The 18942-nt window shown below is 38.8% G+C and overlaps 1 protein-coding gene across 3 annotated transcripts in view; it reads right to left on the bottom strand.

Annotated features, from left to right (window-relative positions):
- The window catches only part of LOC131689703 (uncharacterized), a 47668-nt gene extending 39603 nt beyond the window's left edge, over positions 1-8065 (bottom strand). For 2 of the 3 annotated variants that reach the window (XM_058974968.1, XM_058974966.1), the window contains exon 1: positions 6643-7625. In XM_058974968.1, the coding sequence (XP_058830951.1) occupies positions 6643-6811 (169 nt within the window). In that variant the 5' untranslated portion in view covers positions 6812-7625. Of the gene's footprint in view, positions 1-6642; positions 7626-8050 lie in introns of those variants that run through there. The other variant, XM_058974967.1, reaches the window with a different exon arrangement.
- Positions 8066-18942: the final 10877 nt, after the last annotated feature.

The following is an 18942-nucleotide window of genomic DNA, read 5'->3' on the forward strand; positions in this document are numbered from 1 at the left end:
ACATCTTTGTATTTGATGCTTCACTGAAAAAATAGTCGTTATTGATATATTGTCATGTTGTCATGAAAACTGCCTGGTCGCCTGCAAAAGTAAGTACAATGATAGCAAAGTGCAATAAATAGTCGGTAGCCTTATACTAAAAGTGTGTACAATGCTTAGAAGATCCAAAACGTCGCACAGTGACGCATAGCCGGATAAAATAAAAAAAAAATTATTTTGGATTTTTCATGATTTGATATTTTTTGTAAACAGGTTTAATAGAGTTTTCTCCAAATATTAAGTTTTAATTATTATGTGTCCGACGCGGTACCCGGGTACCTTTTAAGGTTTCATTAAATGAAATTCTAATGTTTTATCCATAGCGGGTGAACTTTGTGATATCTTAGAACTTCACTAAGTCAAGTTTTTGGGTTAATAATATTGTTGATATAGTAAGGCGGGAGTGAGGAGGAACTCCTGAATTTTTTTACTACCTAACAGGCCGACGAGGGCACCCGGGTACCCACAAAACTGAAATGGCCGTGAATGCCCATTTCTAGGTCCCGTAACAATAAATAACAGATTTCCGAGACAATTTGAAGAGTTTTGATACTCATATTGCTATAGGACATTATTAAAATTTACAAATCATACCCTAGTACTGGAACATTACTCCGGAAAATCAGGATTACCAAGAACCAGATCCATTCATCCGGTTCAATTTTAAAGAATCAGAAAGTGGACAAGTTCTTGAATCCAAAACATCGAAAAGTGTCCAAATCGGTTAAAGAAAGACATAGGTATGAGCATTTCAATTTGTGGGTACCCGGGTACCTTCGTCGACCTGTTAAAGGTGTTTTTTTAGTTGGACACAAAACGGTTAAAGTTGCATTTTTTACAGAACTTCAATGGTGAAATAAATGATCAATTTTTGAAAAAAAAAAACTGTATTCAAACCTATGTTATTCAAATGAATATCTCTTTTTAGTTAAGATTCCGATCAGGGTCGAACTGGTTTCATTTGAAAGGTTATTCGTTGGACTTATTCTTGCCATTCCATTTGGTCGATACGAGTCTTTCTTCTCTCTCAGACATGAAGAACAAATAATAAATCGTGCATTAAATTAAAATTATAATGTTGAAGTGGCTGTACTTTTCTTTGAAACAGTTCGGAAAGATCGCTTGTAGTTAATGACACTTGAAAATTAGTGTACTTTTCGAAAATGAATGCCCTTTTTCCCCCATTCTGCCCCGTGGTATGAAAAAAGGTAATTTTTCATGATATATCTGAAGGAGGCGCATGGTAGTGTTAGATTACCTAGGGTTCGTAATATAATTTATAAATGTCTCTCAGCATAATCAACACTTCAAAAAATGTGTATTCTGCTAAAAATTCACCACACCGATTTTTTTTAAATATATATATATATATATATATATATATATATATATATATATATATATATATATATATATATATATATATATATATATATATATATATATATATATATATATATATATATATATATATATATATATATATATATATATATATATATATATATATATATATATATATATATATATATATATATATATATATATATATATATATATATATATATATATATATATATATATATATATATATATATATATATATATATATATATATATATATATATATATATATATATATATATATATATATATATATATATATATTATTGAATTTTCGAGCCATCCTAGGTGCCAAAATTTTGAGGTAGAAAAAAAAAATAACATCAAATATGATTTCAGCGCCACAAAAGTACCCCAATGTGAAGTTTTCATTCAATTCGGGCCACTTTTGAGGTTTTGTCCGATTTTTATATGGGACCAGGTTCCACATGGTGGAATTTAAAGAAAAACATTTCTTTTTTTATATTTTTTTCAGAATTCCACTAAGACACTCAAAGAAACACTAAAAATAGTGTGTTAAAATGAATTTTTCTGACTGAATTCCTTCATTGCCACGCCTAGTCAGTTGGCAGAACGAGTGAGATTATCGCTGCTGCTGCTGGTAGGATATCTGTTACTGTTTCATCTCTCGTTTGACATGAAGGCGAGCGTTTGTCTGTGTGTACTGGAAGTACTATTTTTTACTCGCAGTTCCAAGCGACGATGGCGCCACCGAAGCGATGGTTTACACCGTGCGTATGAGTCGTATGAAAAGTTGGACTCGTTACATATGAATCACAAGAATGATCAAATCGTCCTTATTTGGATGAATACATAGTGAAAATTCTTTTTATTAACATATATTAACTTTGTACTTGTTAATGATCAATTCTGTAGATGTACCAGTGAACAATAACATAACATTAAAAGCAAATATTCAGTAAATTATTGAAAATCTACAAACTCGAAATTTTCTAAAACTTTCCTGAAATTCAGTAAATGTGGCAACCCTACCAAAGGCGAAAGTCTTGCCAAAAAGAACGATGAAAATATTCTCGTTTATTATGGGTCTTCCATCTGCATTGCAAAGTTAATAAAAGAGCTTGCCATGTTTCAAATGTAGTCATTTTACACCAGCTGCCAAAGAGAAACGTTCATCCGTGTGTACTGGAACGATTTTGTAATTCTTAGCTCAAGCAATGATGGCACAACAGAAGCGAGATGGCCAATTTCTGGGGTATACCGTGTGTATAAGCCGTGTCGGCAAGATTCGAATCGTTTCATAGGATTCTCGAGCCGAATCTGTTACTGGCTGGCATATGGCCAGCCATTGAAATGCCCCTAGTCCCTGGTCAAGCCACGGGGACCGTCTGGGGTGGACTCTCACGGTCTCTTCTCTGGCTAGCTCGATCGTGAAAGCACGAAGACTTTCAGGGTCGGCTCCGGGACCTACTTTAGGATCAAGAGTTCGGATGATTAATGTCACTAACTTCACTTCACTTTAGTACATTTATTCACTTAACCTAGTGTATGTAGGTGTGTACTCACAGTCGGCCGACTTTTCTCCTAGGGCTTTCCTTGGAGCGGGGAAATACTCGTTCTGCGTGATTCTGGTGGGTTATTTCTTCCTGTGCGTGCGATCTACAAAGCAAAGTTATTGTCGCGATTGAAGAATCCTGCTGTACGATGAGAGAGTCGGGATATACTCGATACACGTGGTGTTTCTGCTGTCTTATCATGTGTTGGATTACCAGACCGTCGTTGCCTCTTGAGGGTGGTCGATACCGGCGCGAAGGCGGGTACCGTTGGTGTTATATTTTATTTATTGGTGTTATATTGGTCTCTCCAATGAACTGGGGCGGCTAGACGACATTGCGGGTGTCGGGCAATGCAGACGGCGAACCGCGGAGTGGTTTCAATGGCTAGAGTCAGTACGTGGCTGGTAGGCACGGCTGGTAATTTGCTGGTACAATAATGGGTCCTGGTACGGTTGGATGAGAAACTCATTTAAACCTGACTCACCACTGTTTAACTATGATAATTTTTCCAATTTTCCAACAATATTAGTACCTAACTCGTGGACTCGTCTTCGCTGTAGGTTACTTTATCACTTGTCAACTCACTTTGAATAGAATTAATCTGGTTGTGTGGAAGGTTGGAATGTAAATGTCTCAGTACCTCATTTTACATACTTTTAAAAACTCCTTTCTCTCCCTTTATCAGCTAGCTATCTCTCTCCCTTTCAAATTCCGTATTTCCTGAATTTTTAAGCCCTTGCACTGAAACTTTGGTGCCAACTTCGCAGAGAAATAGTGTGTAGAGTGTTGTGTATGTTTACAATTTTAGTACAAAGGAAGTAAATTTAGTGCAATATATTTTAAATTGATCGTTAGTGACGTACGTTTGAATTGACATTTTATTTAATTATATTTTATACCTCTGCCTACTATTTAGATTATTTTAATATTATTTATTTTTTTGAAACGCATGCCCATGAATTTTAATACTAACATTTAAGCCTAATATTTCCAAACGATGATATTTTTGTTCCCCTGCATGGACAGTATAGGGTATAAGATGCGGAACGGTAACAAATCACAAGACATAGTGTCTAGTAAACCGTCCTCATTAGGGCAAACACATAATGGAAAAAGTATTGAATTAGTAAATTGCGTTTCACTGCTAATGTTTCTTCGATGTTAATTAACAGGGGGAAAGCAGAACGCAACGACGTTCCAATTAGCTTTTTATAGTTCTCAAGGATCGATGACGGAATTATGTCGCTCGATGCTGTCGTTCGATTCAGTGGATACTCCAAAGAATCCTGTGTGGAAAATATCCACAGTGTTCCCAAAAATGAGTAACAGGACTGGGTACCTCCGTGGATATTTCCGTTTGCTCCTTAACACTTAGCATAATATGCTAGACGACATCAGAGTTTTTCGAAATTTATTGAAACAATATTGGAAGTAAACACAGAGAGGCTGCTTTTTGCCGTTTTCACATGTTTATCGAGATTCGATTAGTGTTCATAAACCAGTATCCTGCTTTGTGAAAAAATATGCACAGAAGAAAATTCCAAATTTTCCAAAAAATCAAAAATTTAGGTCAAAAAATAAAATTGTTGTTATTAATTTTTTAAATTTTATTTTTTGTCAGTATGAGCCTGTAAACAAAAGGAACGTTTTCAATGTAATTGCATCATTTTCATTTGTATCGATTACATAGTTTTTAATCTTGAGGTCATTTACCTCTTTTTCGAATTAGAAAAATGTCTAATCCTATGTGCCGGGTGGGGAATTGAACTCAGGTGAGCTACGTACCAGACAATTGGCTTACCAGGTAGAAAATCGCTTATTAATTAGTAAACAACAATATTTATGATTCTAAATGTCATTTAAAATCAAAAAACTCTCAACAAAAATCTTCTAAAATGTTCCATCTATTCAAACTATGAAGATGGCTCAGATTCTTTGTTTCCTTGTAGCTGTTGCAAAGATCACAGTACGATATTGGTGTCAATAGGTAAATTGCAGGAATCTTCATGTTGATTTAAAAAAACCTATTATTCTTGTTTGAGAAACGCGAATAAAGTATGATTATAGAGGTTTAAACCTTAGAGTCATTCGTCTCTTTTCAGATTAGAGAAATTTTCTTTTGAAAAAATCTCTAACCCTATGTGCGAGGTTGGGAATCGAACCCAGGTGAGCTGTGTATAAGGCAATCGATTTACCATCTACGCTATGCCCGTCTCCTGCGAATAAAGTATGAAAAGGATATCATTTCACAAATCCCCAAATCACCGAAAAATTTATGCGGATGTATTCAAATCCCCGAACCGTGTTTGTTTCGGTGTAAGTTGGTTGGTATACTCCACTGCGGACCGGTTACCGGACTATCTGTCCGTCTTTTCAACTGAAGCTCATGTATTTTTTTACTCCATCACTAACAACCTGGAGTTACGCTTCTTGATGCTCATACTTTCGGACTCAGTCCGTCCTTGAGAATTATAAACATAGCCATCTATTCATGCAGGCATCCAGAAGAATTGCAAACGCCAATATTACTCAGCCATAAATTCCTGGTCATATCGCAATAACGGGAAATAACGAAGGTGATTGACCAGTTGCATACTCTCACTGCATTCCAGCAAAAGCGAGACCTTTATATGAAGGTTGGGCTGTTCATATTATAGTAGAATACCTCCTTAGAAATCTATGAACACGTCTGAAAAAATTAGAAATGTATCGAAATACTGCAACGGCATTCGCCAACGACCAGGTGTAGAAAGAAAAAAATACTAGATTTTACAAAAACTGTAGGTCTTTCCGGTAAAATTTGAAGGTAGTGCTTATTGTAGAGTAAATATTATACTCTCTTATCGCTATAGTTGCGAATGACCCGTTGTAGCAACAAACATGTTTAAAATACGTCATCTTCCCCCTATGCCATTAAATTATCTTCTTATTCTCTTTTCCTTTCACACGTGTGTGACATAATTTATGGATGGTCCTTATTGATGTGTCACCCTAGTTTTATTACCATCGCTAATTGTATTCTCCGTCATCCGTTTCCGCTTTTTATCAACTGTTTTAGAAGAACATAAAACAGTTTCGTGTCATAGAACTCGAATAAATATGGGCACTATTGTGGTATAATAAGCCATGCTGCTGAATAGTGCAAACGATAAAAAATAATGGTGTAATGTATGGCTCACCCATAGTGCAAGCTTTGGTTCACTCTAATGGCAGTATCGATGTTCCCTTTATGGTGAGGAAGCTAAATCAACAAGTTAGCTGCCGCACCTTGTCTACGTTTATATCTTTCAAAATCATATTTGATACTCACGATATTATTTGTTCATAGATTAAGTTTCCTTTATTAACTAGTTTACCATGACCATGAAATTTTCTCTATTAAAAATATGAGAACAATAATTTTTAATATCGAATATTTATGTATTTATGACTCAAGTAAGAATATCCCAAATGAATTGTCTCGGAATATCCGTCACACGTACTGGTTTTAAATCTTGGAATATGTTCATCGCATTTAATTCAAGACAAATGCGTAATTTTTGAGTATATATTCTTTCTACGTGCTAGCGACGAATTGCAACAGGACTAATATCTCGTTTTATTTCACTATCTTTACGCCTAGTAGCTTGCCTACGAATGTAGTAAACCATGCACGAGGGAGCACAGGCAATGAAACACTCACCTTGACCACCTGTTACTATGAACCAGTGATCGGTCGAGATGGCAACGATCCACACTATCACAGCGACACCGATGAGGACGGTGCATCCCAGCAGTATCCGCCGTTGGCGGTAAAATTCCTCCATCAGCGGCTTCCGCTCCTCCTCGTGTCCAGCCGATGAGGTGGACATTATGAATGATTATAGTTGACGGAACCACAACGATAAACTATTTATTGCAGTTTACTCCACTTCTCTTAAACTATCACACAGATAACTTCTTAGCACACCTAATTGGTACTTGGAAAATTGTTGATTATCCGCCAGTGAAATGATCCCCTTCCCATGTATTTTGGTTTGCTGGGCGATTTTCTTTCGTGTTTTCTCGGTGCCTTTTTTCAATGGCTTCACTTGACAGGCGCAAAAGTTTTCGCACTACAATGCTGTGACTAGATGCACTTTTCGATGCACACTTTGTAACCTATTTACACTTTTTGCGCGTTGATTTCGGAGGTGAAGATTATTTTTAAAAACTCAATTTCATGTGATATCGCACCGGTTGTACATTCAAAGATCAGGAGAGTCACATTTTCACTTTTCTGTTTCCCTTGTTGTTAGCCGAAGCTTCAGCTTATGTGATCTGTTGCTCGTCCACAATCCGTGGTCTGCCGTACAAAAAGGGAAAACAATATTTCTTTCCAAGCTAACGACTGATAGCTGAGATACTTGATGAAAACGCGAGCCGATTAATGGTCTTATTTACGATCTGAACTGTGAGTGACCAGATAATTATTTCAGAAATTTTTCCTGCTATTTAGCGACATGTCGTTTTTGTATTGCACGATAAAATTTTTCCTTATCAAACATTGAGCAGCAAATCAGTGAATTCCTAATTTTGTATTCAATTTTAAAAAGTTCCGTTATCAACAAACACCGGTCCACTATCTAAACAAATCTCGCTTCTCGCCAAATGGGGAAAACAATATTCTCGGAACCAAGATTCCCTAAAAAATGGGGAAAACAATATTCTCGGAACCAAGATTCCCTAAAAATAGGAACCCTGTGTTTTGTGTCGATTTTTAGCCGCCGTTCACCGGCATGCCATCTATCACGCACGCACGCACGAAACGCACTGACTGTGTGCCGCCAGTCAGTCGAAGTTGAGCACACGCGCGAAAAATCTCTCTCCCACTTGTTCAACTCGAGGAAACAGAAAGAAGGCGACTGACGACTGATGGACTGGCCGACCTGACTGAGCTTATCGGAAAATTCGTGCAACCAGTGGTTGTGTGTGCAAAAGACGGAAGATGCAAGGAAAATGTATACGTTCCCGTAGATGTAGATTTTTCAAGTTCCTTCTGTTTCACTTCTACGCTCATCGCAGAAGAAAAAGTAGTAGAATCTGTCGAATTTGCAAGCACGGGAATATACCAATCCAAATAAAAACACCACGATTGTCTTCCCTGTTGTGGCCCAGATAGGTGACTGAAAATAGAGACCGCCGCAGTGAACAGCCCAAACCGATTTGTAAAACAAAGAAAAACACAATATTAGCGTACTGTCAGCGGAATTGGTCTGTGTTGGGCCATTACGCTCGCAATTTTTGCACATTCTGCAACCAGGGAATAAAACAATACGATATTTCAAGCTCCCACATACTGAAAACGGTGGATCATTGCGCTTCTGACTGTGGGAGATTTCTACGATTTTCACTTTCACTACTACGATTCTCTATGTTTAACGGTCCGGTGTTTGTGCCACTTTGGCAAACATAATAGTGTCACTAATCGTACTTATACAGTATCGAACAATGATATGTATTAAAAATCTTATACTTCGCTATATAATTAACAAAGCCTTAGTATTGCATTTCGTTGCGGAACTTGACCTTCTGTTTCTACAGATTTTGCATCTTATTAGCATGGTATAGGAGATGATGGTATAGGACTAGTGATACTATCTTACTGACCACTAATTATCCTCCCTTGTTAGGGTTCAAAAAACGATAAGTGTAATGTGACAATTTTTATTCTATTAGTGGTGACAAAACAGTTTTTACCTAAATTAGGGAGCAATATAGCCTAGTGTATATTGTTTTGGCCTACTTAGTCAAACAAACTTTCGATTTCGGGTTTTTCAGACACACAAATGACTGGCTGACGTCCAAAAGGGGGTAACCCCATGAGTACCGGGGAGTAATCGCATTTCCAAATTAACAATTTTTTATAGTAGTAATACATCATTTTATTAGTAATTGATTGTTTCAGGGTGTCTAAAAAAATAAAACCATAACATGTACTATTTTTCAATTCACTAGAATTTTCGCAATTCCGGTGGGGAGGGAGAGGAGTTCAGCAATTGGTTGGTAACCCCTGTCCTGGCATCCAAAAGACAGTAATCCAAAATCCGTACGCCCTTTCCTTATGTTTCATTTAAGAGACATAACTTATTAGGTTATTTTTAAAAGCTCGAAAACGGGAAGGCAAAATTTATTTGTGTTTTTTGCATATTATTATTATTTAATGAATAATAATTTTTAGTTGCATACGAAAACCCCTACACCACTCCCTTTTGGCACTTTAAAGTTGTTATTGCAAAAAGATGTTTGGGACATAACCGGAGTGATGTAGAATACATAAAGATCCCCTACTTCAAATGCGTTGATACTTGGAAATTTTGGATTGAAAGTAATTTGACTAAGGAATCTTTCAAATTACTCTTTATGTAAATGGATGGTAATTCTAAGAAGGATCGATGATGTTGGTGTTCGTGGGAGCGCTGGTTTAGATTCTTGTTGGATGCCTCTGATTTCTCATTATTTGCGGACTTGACCACGGATGAGTTTCTAACATGATTGATATGAAAAATACGAAGTATACCTTCGGATTTCTAAATTCAAGTTTTTGACAAAAACGAGATCAATGCAAGTGTTCTGTGACTCCCGGACCGATCGGTCTATCTTTTTAGTCCGTGCAGTGTAACGTTAAAAAGTATAGTGCTAATCCGCTGCCAAGGTTATCTTGCACATTCTCCGCTTCGTCGAGGTTTCGGTATTTTCCCCTTCTTTTGTGTTTCTGCGAGTTTCTCGTTATCCTTTTACGAAGGAGTATAGGATGTATGTACCATCAAATAGGGTTGAATGTTCCGGAGTAGTCTCCGATCCGAGTGTGAAATGTGGAAATCATGTGAATGATTCCTATGGAGGGGTGTTGAAAAGTGTCTCGAGATCTCCCGACATGTCCCACGCACAAACCGCGCGGGGATAAACTTATGCGTTCTCTTCATGGACGTTCTAACCGATCTCTTGCAGAAATGCTAAAGATAGCTACGCCATCGGAACCTTCTAGCATCTATACCAACTTGGCTATTGATGATGGCGACTGTGGTGAAACCCAGAGGGGAACATCTTCTGCTGTGTCTAGAAACAATAGAAAATGGAGGAAAACATCCACTCCCAAGCTTCGTTGTAAAGGCCAGAAGGTGTTTCTTCCAGGTCCCCCAAAAATAAGTACTACTGGCGCAACTGGCGAAGAAGGTAGCTCCCAGTCTCAAAATCCTGAGCTCAGAAAAGGAGTTCCCAGCACTTCCTGGGACATCGAAAAACCCAAGTATTCCCAAATCTCAGGCAGAAAAAGAAACCAGCACTGGTTTAATAAATCTCTCTGACATTGTGAACTGTATTTCTACAGTAGTAAATATTTCTGACCCTCTGGCACCTCCTTTCAGCGATTGTATCCTTCAATGGCTCATTCATCGAACGAAATTCGATTCTATAAAAATTTTGCATTATGCATTTGCATTATGCGAAACATGGCTTACTTCAGAAATAGATCTCAACTTTCATGATTTTAACATGATTCGTATATCGAGAAGACTTTAATATAACTATTTTGAACACGTGGATTCTGCTCACCCCTCACCCTCACTCACTTAGACATCGCTGCGGTTAGATTTCTTGTGGAAGGTAATCCCTGATCCCCTTAGCGGCGACCATCTGCCAATCGTAATCACTATTGCTAGTGGTTCAGGGCCACCGAATACGATCAATGTTTAGTATAACCTCACATGCAATAGTGACTGGAAGAGCTACGCGATATCCGGCAAAATAGAGACCACACAAGAGCTTCCTCCGGAGGAAGAGTACGGGTTTCTGGTTGGCTTGATCCTCGACACCGCAATTCAAGCTCAGACTAAACGCGTACCGAACGCGAACTCTCGCAGGTGACCTCCCAACCCATGGCGGAACAAAGATTGCTCAGACGTGTACGCAGAGAAGACCATGGCGTATAAGACCTTCTGGGACGGCGGGTTGCTAGCCAGCTACCGACAGTACGTGATGGTGAAAACGGGCATGAAGAATTTAATGAAAGCTACTTGCGCCGGTTCGTCGACGGGCTAACGAGAGAAAGCACTCTTTGAGGCACGACCTGGCGACCAGCGTGAAATATTCAAACCGTTGGGTATTCGATTTCGCCAAGATGGTTTGTCCGGATTTCGTCTCGGAACAGAAGATCTACAGCATTGTGTCTCCCTATGATGGCACGAACGAAATACCTTTCTCGATGGTGGAGTTCTCACTTGTTATCTTATCATGTAACAATAAAGCACCAGGGCCAGATAGAATCTTATTCAATTTGTTGGAGCATCTGCCAGACTTAGCCAGGAGACGATTGTTGAATTTATTTTATAAGTTTCTTGAGGGTAACATTGGAGGAAAGGAATGTGATTGCAATCCAAAAAACAGGAAAACTAGCATCTGACCACAATTCGTATCGACCGATTACAATGCTGTCCTGAACCCGGAAGTTGTTCGAGAAAATGATCCTATCCCGTCTCGACGATTGGATCGAAGCTAATGGCTTACTGTCAGATTCACAATTCTGCTTCCGCCAAGGCGTCTTGCGTTGCTCTCAACAGAAATTCAAATGACCTAAGCTAGCAAAGGGCAAATAGCATCAATTTTCTTGGATATTAATGCGGATTTATACTCAGTTTCTATCAACATTCTTTCCAAGAAGCCGATTTCAAAAAACTTTTTGCTAATCTTTTTGTCAGAAAAACACATGTATTCGTCGCATGGTGATTTGTCGACATCACGAATTAGCTACATTCCCCTGGGCTGATGACTCTTCAACTTTTACGTGAATGACATTGACGAATGTCTTGTCAATTCCCGCACACTAAGGCAGCTTGCAGATGACTTCAGTTGTAGATACCTAATATGACATCCCCGGGTACCTTTAGAGTCGGACCAGACCAAAGCCGTCGATCTACAAGGACCATTGCAAGATACCTTGGACAATTTGTCTGCTTGGGCCCTCCAGCTGGGTATGGAGTTCTCCACGGAGAAAACTAAGCTAGTCGTATTTTGAAGGAAGCGTGAACCAACGCAACTACAGCTTTAATTGATGGGTCAAACTATTGCTCAGGTTCAACTTTCAAATATCTTGGGGTCTGGTCCGACTCTAAAGGTACCCGGGGATGTCACATTAGGTATCTACAACTGAAGTGCCAAAAAAGGATCAGCTTTCTCCGTACAATAACCGGAACATGGTGGGGTACCAACCCACTAGACCTGATCAGACTGTACCAAACAACGATAATGATGGAGTACGAGAGTTTCTTTTTCCGCTCCGCTGCGAATATACATTTCATCAAACTAGTGCGAATCCAATATTGTTGTTTGCGTATTGCTTTGGGTTGCATGCATTCGACTCATACGAGGACTCCAGAAGTGCGGGCAGGCGTCCTTCTGCTGAAAAATCGATTTTGGGATCTTTCATATCAATTGCTCATCCAATGCGATATCTTGAACCCGCTAGTAATAGCAAATATCGAGAGGCTTGTCGAGCTTAATTCTCAAACCTAAATTTATGTCCTTGTACTTCGATTACATGGCTGAAAATATCAATCCTTCAACATATAATAATATACCATGTCAAGCTAATATACCCTCATGCTTCTGATTCAACTGTATTTTTCGACACATCCATGAACGACGAGATTCGTGGAATCCCGGATCACATACGTCGGCAAGTGATCCCAAGCATCTCTCAAAGTAAATTTCGAGAAGTCGACTGCAACAAGATGTTTTACACCGACGGGTCAAGTCTCAACGGCTCCATTGGCTTGGGTATATTTAATCAAAACCTCACCGCTCCATTCAATCTCAATGATCCTGCTTTAGTTTACGTCGTAGAACTTGCTGCTATGCAGTATACCCTTGGGATCATTGATACTTTGCCCACCGATCATTACTTAATTGTCTTGGATAGCCCCAGCTCAATCGAAGCTCTCCGTTCAATGAAACCTAGAAAGCACATTCCATATTTTCTGGGGAAAAACTGGGAGAGCCTGCGTGCTTTGTCTGTAAGATCGTACAAGATTACCTTAGTTTGGGGTCCTTCGCATTGCTCCATTCCATTTAATGAAGAAGCGAGCTTTTCAGCTAAGCCGGGCACTTTAGAAGATGACATATATGAAAGACCAAATTGCTTCAGCGATTTTTTCAGTATTACTCATCAGAGAACCCTCGAAAGTTGGCAAACTTCGTGGAGCAATGGGGTTCCCACGACGGTGGCTACATTCGATAATCCCTAAGGTATCGACGTTTGGCTCAAGGGGATGGTTGGGTCGGGATTTCATTCGTGTGATGTCTCGGCTCATGTCCAATCACTACACGCTTGACGCTCGTCTCCGACGTATTGGGCTCGCGGATAGCGGTATCTGCACCTGTGGCAACGGTTATCACGATATCGAACATATTGTCTGGGCATGCGCCGACTACTGTTCTGCCAGATCTCAACTATTCGATTCCCTTCGGGGCCGGGGAAGATCAACCAATGTCCCGGTTCGAGATGTAACGGTAAACCGCCATCTCCTCTATATGTCCCTTATATACACCTTCCTAAAAACCATCAATATCAAAATTTTACTCCCCCTATAATATTTCTTATCATTCTCAGAAGTGCCCTCTTCCGCCTAGCGTACCCCAACGATGGTTTGATGCGACTCCAAGACGACACAAAACATTTCTGTCGTACTACGAAATCGCCTGAAAGAATCCCGTGTCGGCTCGAGAAAGACCGCTCGGCGTCCTAATACACGATGCATCCGTCATTTTGAAAGTTTGGAGTAAAAAATCCTTTCCTTGCAGAAAATATTACGTGCTTATTAAATTTGCATTAAATGATGTAATTTTTTATCAAACTTTGTATTTATTACATTATTTTTTGTTATGATTTTTCAAAATTCTCTTGGTCAAGTCTCCCCACGCCTTGGTCAAGTCTCCCCGCAATGGGGAGACTTGACCAGAAAAAACGATCACACATAAACTTTTGTAACTTTTCAAAAATTAAATTAAAAATTCTGCAAAAAATCATGAAGACGCGCAATAACTTTGTGCATTATATCTGAATGATTTTTGGGGGATTTAAGGCTTTTTTAGAGATTTATGCAGTTTTAGCTGAAAACCTGGTCAAGGATCCCCATGTTCCCCTACACAGATGTAGGACTAAGATCCAGTCATTTGAATAGCATTATTTCCAGTACCTTCTAAGGCACTGTCTGATGGTTTGTGTGAGAAGGGCGCATCAATCTTATTACCGCTTGATAGATGGGAACGTTAATAACAATGGCATAATCCCAAAAAATATGTGATCAGTGAGAGTATTTCTATCTTGTTACTAGAAGCTGGCGGCCCACGACATTTAGTCCAAATTGTAACTTCGAACTCTGAAATGCATATCGATGCCATAATTTTCCAAGATATTTGTGCAGGATTTTCAAATTCATGTATCTTGGTGGGTTAATATCGTTGCACATAATAACTTTGCGGCAGCTAGATGGCATCAGTGTATTATATCTTAACCTGTTAGTAGCAATTGAAATGAGTATTATCTTTCCGCTATTGCTTTTCATCGTATAAGCATCAATTTCAATGACTATGTAACCGTTTATTTTGATTCGACTTATTTACTTATACTGTCATGTATGGAATTTCTTTTTTTATTATTGAAATGCAGCAGTCTGCAAATCTAATAATACCACCTAGCATACATGTTGAAAAAAATGGGTGGCGCTGAAAAAATCTACTACAAATCGCACCAGTACGAGGCCCGATTGACTACCGTGTGTAAGCAAAACATCATTTTCGCGATGTAAATAACCAAACATAACACTGACTTATAAATAGAGATCAAACATGTGGTTTTTCCCACCGCAGCAGGGTTCAGTTTTTTTCGCACATTTTTTTATGCCTTGTCAAAAGCATTGATCACGACGAGAGAAAGATTTTTTTGCAGGCAAGCAGCAAACTGTTTAATGAAAACCTCTCCCTGGTCCACCCATCTATTTTCCAGCACTTCCGCCCCGAATAGTATACAGCGGAGATGGTGTATTGAGAGTACCAGAAATCTGTTGGTAAAAGTTAATTTGAACCGAATAATTCAGCACCAGCCTTTACCGGGAAGAGGGTATATCTATCAAAGACGCGATAAAATTAAACAGTTTCATTTTTTTCTTTCGTAATTTTCCTCGAAGCTTATATTCGTGTACGCATGCAGCAACTGAGTCATGTGGCGGAAAAGTGAAATGATTATCGGCACGTTCTGACAGGAGTGATTTTTTTTGTTTCCCGAGGGCAGTTGTTGACCGAATGAAAGAACGGTTTCTGAATTACATAGATAAATTAACTTTATCCGCGTAATGCAATAATGTATATTTTGCGCATTCAGGTTTAAAAGCATTTTTTAGTTGTAGATCTAGCTGTTATTTCTTGGCATTTTGTGAGATGTGTGGTGGAATCGTCGGAGGGCGCTGGATCCAACAAGAGACAGTTTTCGTAAATTTGTCAAAAATAATGATTAGGATTTGTAATGTTTTGTAAATAGTTTAATCATAAAGCACATATTTTCGACATGATCTAGTTTTAAGACGATAAAGTTTTCAGCTGTTAGGGTATGAAAGCGACAAAGTGAATTCGATTTTGTTCCTCTAACAATCCTTTCTATTGTATGGTACTACCAGCAATTAGCGACGAATCAGTAAATATGTACCTACTATCCTCGTTTGATTAATCATCTTACTAATATCCACCACTCCTTCGCCAACATTTCACCATGCTTTGCGGTGGGTGAACATCTCGAATACACTAGTTTCAATTACGTGCTCGCTCCAATGTGTGGAAAAATGTTTATTAATGGTGACGCTGACTATTAAAATCGTCTAATTGCTCGCCTGTCGCGCCGCGTCGTACCTTTTCCGTCAAGGAGCTGGTCGGGTTCCCGCAGTTCAACCAAATCATTCATCACCATCACCCCTGGATCTACGAAAACCGAGAAGTTATATTCTGGCGGTGGAGGAAGATATTAAACGATACATTAATTGCAGCTCCGATCCCGCTGGTTGTTTCACGTTCACCCGAAACGCGAAAAAAGATCTACGAGCGCAATCGCATGCCAATTTAGATGTCGACAACGAGCGCACCGGGTAAATCAATGCGTCATGCTACTGATGTCATTCCCTTCGAGCTCAATTTAATGTGCAAAACCACCTGGTGTTCGGTAAAATCGGTTGTCGTTTATTTTGTCGATTCAGTAAATTTGTTGCGCAGCAAGGTAGGTATTCAGCTAACAATTATAATGTAAACGCATGGTGATTTGTATCGTTGAAGTTGACAACGAAGAACCTAGAAACGACTGCAGAACTAGATGCTTTTTGTTTCAGGTGATCTAAAAAAGAATCTAGACATATTTTAACCAGGTGCGGATGCTACTTAAGGTATTGGACCTAACATTTGAAAATTACATCGAAAAGGAGTCATGTTCCTCAGAAGCTTAGCTTCACTCTCTTTACTGAAAACATTATTTAGACATCGATAGCACATTTCTCTATATGTCAACTTTTTCTTCTGCTGTAAATTAATTGAATAGTCTAGCCACTCATTGAAAATAAATCAAATTCATAGCAGAATATGCGCTTACTCTGCATATTTTTGTTTAATGCATGATTACATGAGCAATCAATTGTTCAATGGCAAACAGCTCCAATTAAAAATCTACACACTATTGAAAAGTTAGCAATCTTATTTTTATCACATCCAGGGACCTAGCATCTCGGAACCAGGGGTAGTCAAAGAAATATGACACGGGATTAAAAAGGCGTAATATTATTAGACCGTTAAGAGATATTCTCCGGGAAAGATCGCAGTGCAACGTCCTAGTTCTAGCTAAGATGAGAACTCGTTCGATTAAGGCTGATGTATTGATGCGTTAACGTTTACTAGCTGGTGAGTACAGAATAACCCCACCAAGTAAACGTTGCGCAACAGGTTTTTGATCGTTGCCGATCGGTCATCAGCACGCATCAATACATCAGCCTTAATTGAACGAGTCCTCGTCTAAGCTAGAACTAGGACGTTGCATTGCGATCTTTTCCGGAGAGTATCTTTTGAACGGTCACTATTGTACCCCGGATAAATTCTTTCTTCCCACACTGAGGTAACTCCCTTCCCAAAAGTCTACGTAGACTTTTCGATTTTTTTATTTATGGAAAATATAAAATTAGCAAGAAGCACATCATTTAAATAAAAAATAACGTGAGGCGTTCAGATTTGAAGGAACTTTTTATCCCTTCATGGGAAGCTAGGGCCGAGGCTGATGGTTAGAGGGTTCCTCACACCCTTGACTAGAAGGAAGAAGTTATGGCGCCTTGAACACAGGTAACGTAGATCCAAGGCCATCATTGAAATGATAAGTTCTGCGTTTGAAATAAACTTCCCCTGGTTGCCAGATGAATACCTGTAATTATTGCGTGTGACTTTGAATTATAAGACTAATTGTGAGTCCTATTGCGGAGGTTTATGTGTGGAAGTTGTGAGTTTTAGTGTTCGAGTCCAGTGGAACATATTTATCTGAGTTGGAGTGGGTGTTTACTAATTGGTCAATATGCTGTATTTTTATATTTTCCGATCCAGCTGACGTTAATAATATGTAATCGCTATTTTTTCCAGTTTTTTGTACGCAAAAAGGCAAATAAAAATTATTTTATAAAATTGAATTATTGGACACCTTCCATTTAACCGCCTTGATCTCAATCCTTTTGCTGGGATAACTGTCAAAAATGCTAACCCGCGTGACTGAATTCACTATCAAGGAAGATCCATAGTGTCAAATGAGGACGTGGTTACATTTTTTTTTAGAAAATCAATTTAAAATCATTCTGAAGTTCTAAAAGGTTTTACATATATATTGTTATATTTAGAGAGCTGAGCACTATCGGTTTATGAATTAAAAGGAGACTTTTATTCTTCATTTAATGACCCAATTTCGTAATAGTGTGTGGATGTTTCTTCGAGAGTTGTACTACTGGAGCTGTAAAGCTAGGGTCTCGGAAGGGCTCCCCGTCAGAATCACTCGCTACAATTGCAGACGAGACGGGAAATGTCACCCACTAAAACACTGCTCAAGGCCAATTGCAGCGGACCTTGATTCTGATTGTGATATTCATTTCATGGTTCAGGTATGTGCGGGCGTAGGGACTTGACGATTGCGTGTATTATCGCGAGGAGCTCGAGCGTTTGTACCCTAACGTGTTCGATCGTGTGGGCGTTTGTATGTTGTGTGTGCTAACGTGTATACAACTTCGCATGTATAAATTCGACTTTAGACTCGTATGTTCATTCGCATTCGCGCTTGTTCTTAGATGATAGCTTGCGTACCGTGAATCTGATACTTAATTTTTGGTGTACGGTTCAAATACTACAAGAGAGTGAATTCTTCCATATTACTGGAGTTCTCGATCATGTCGGCATGGAACGTGTTGTCTAGTGGTTAGGCCTCATTTTTACTGCTAGGGCCAAGTAGGGACTGCCGGACGTAACCGATTCATGATCGTGCTAACACGGGCATTTGTAGGTTTACCCAACAAGCATTAGGAGCTGAACTATAAGACTACTTGCTGATAACAAGCAGATTAAAGGCTATTTAAGCTGAATAATACTTTCGCTGAACTATTTAAACATTAACAGTTTATTCAGCCTATTTAAACTCCAGTATTCGACAGTTCAAACTAGGCTGAACTATACTACTAACAAATGTAGTAATGGCAATATTAATGCGTTTATTCAACCATCTTAATTAGACTGAATTACGAGTTGAATAAATGATACTGTTACCAATATTATTACCACCTTTGACTTTTAGCTGAATTATGTGTTTAACAAAGGTAATTGTACCTGCTCCAAAAATTGACACGATTAGCGAACCATGACGAATGGTAACCGACCTGGATTCGAGTACTTTTAAGTGAAATACTTCTCACTT

Source organism: Topomyia yanbarensis, chromosome 3 (genome assembly GCF_030247195.1).
Source record: "Topomyia yanbarensis strain Yona2022 chromosome 3, ASM3024719v1, whole genome shotgun sequence".
Taxonomy (NCBI): domain Eukaryota; kingdom Metazoa; phylum Arthropoda; class Insecta; order Diptera; family Culicidae; genus Topomyia; species Topomyia yanbarensis.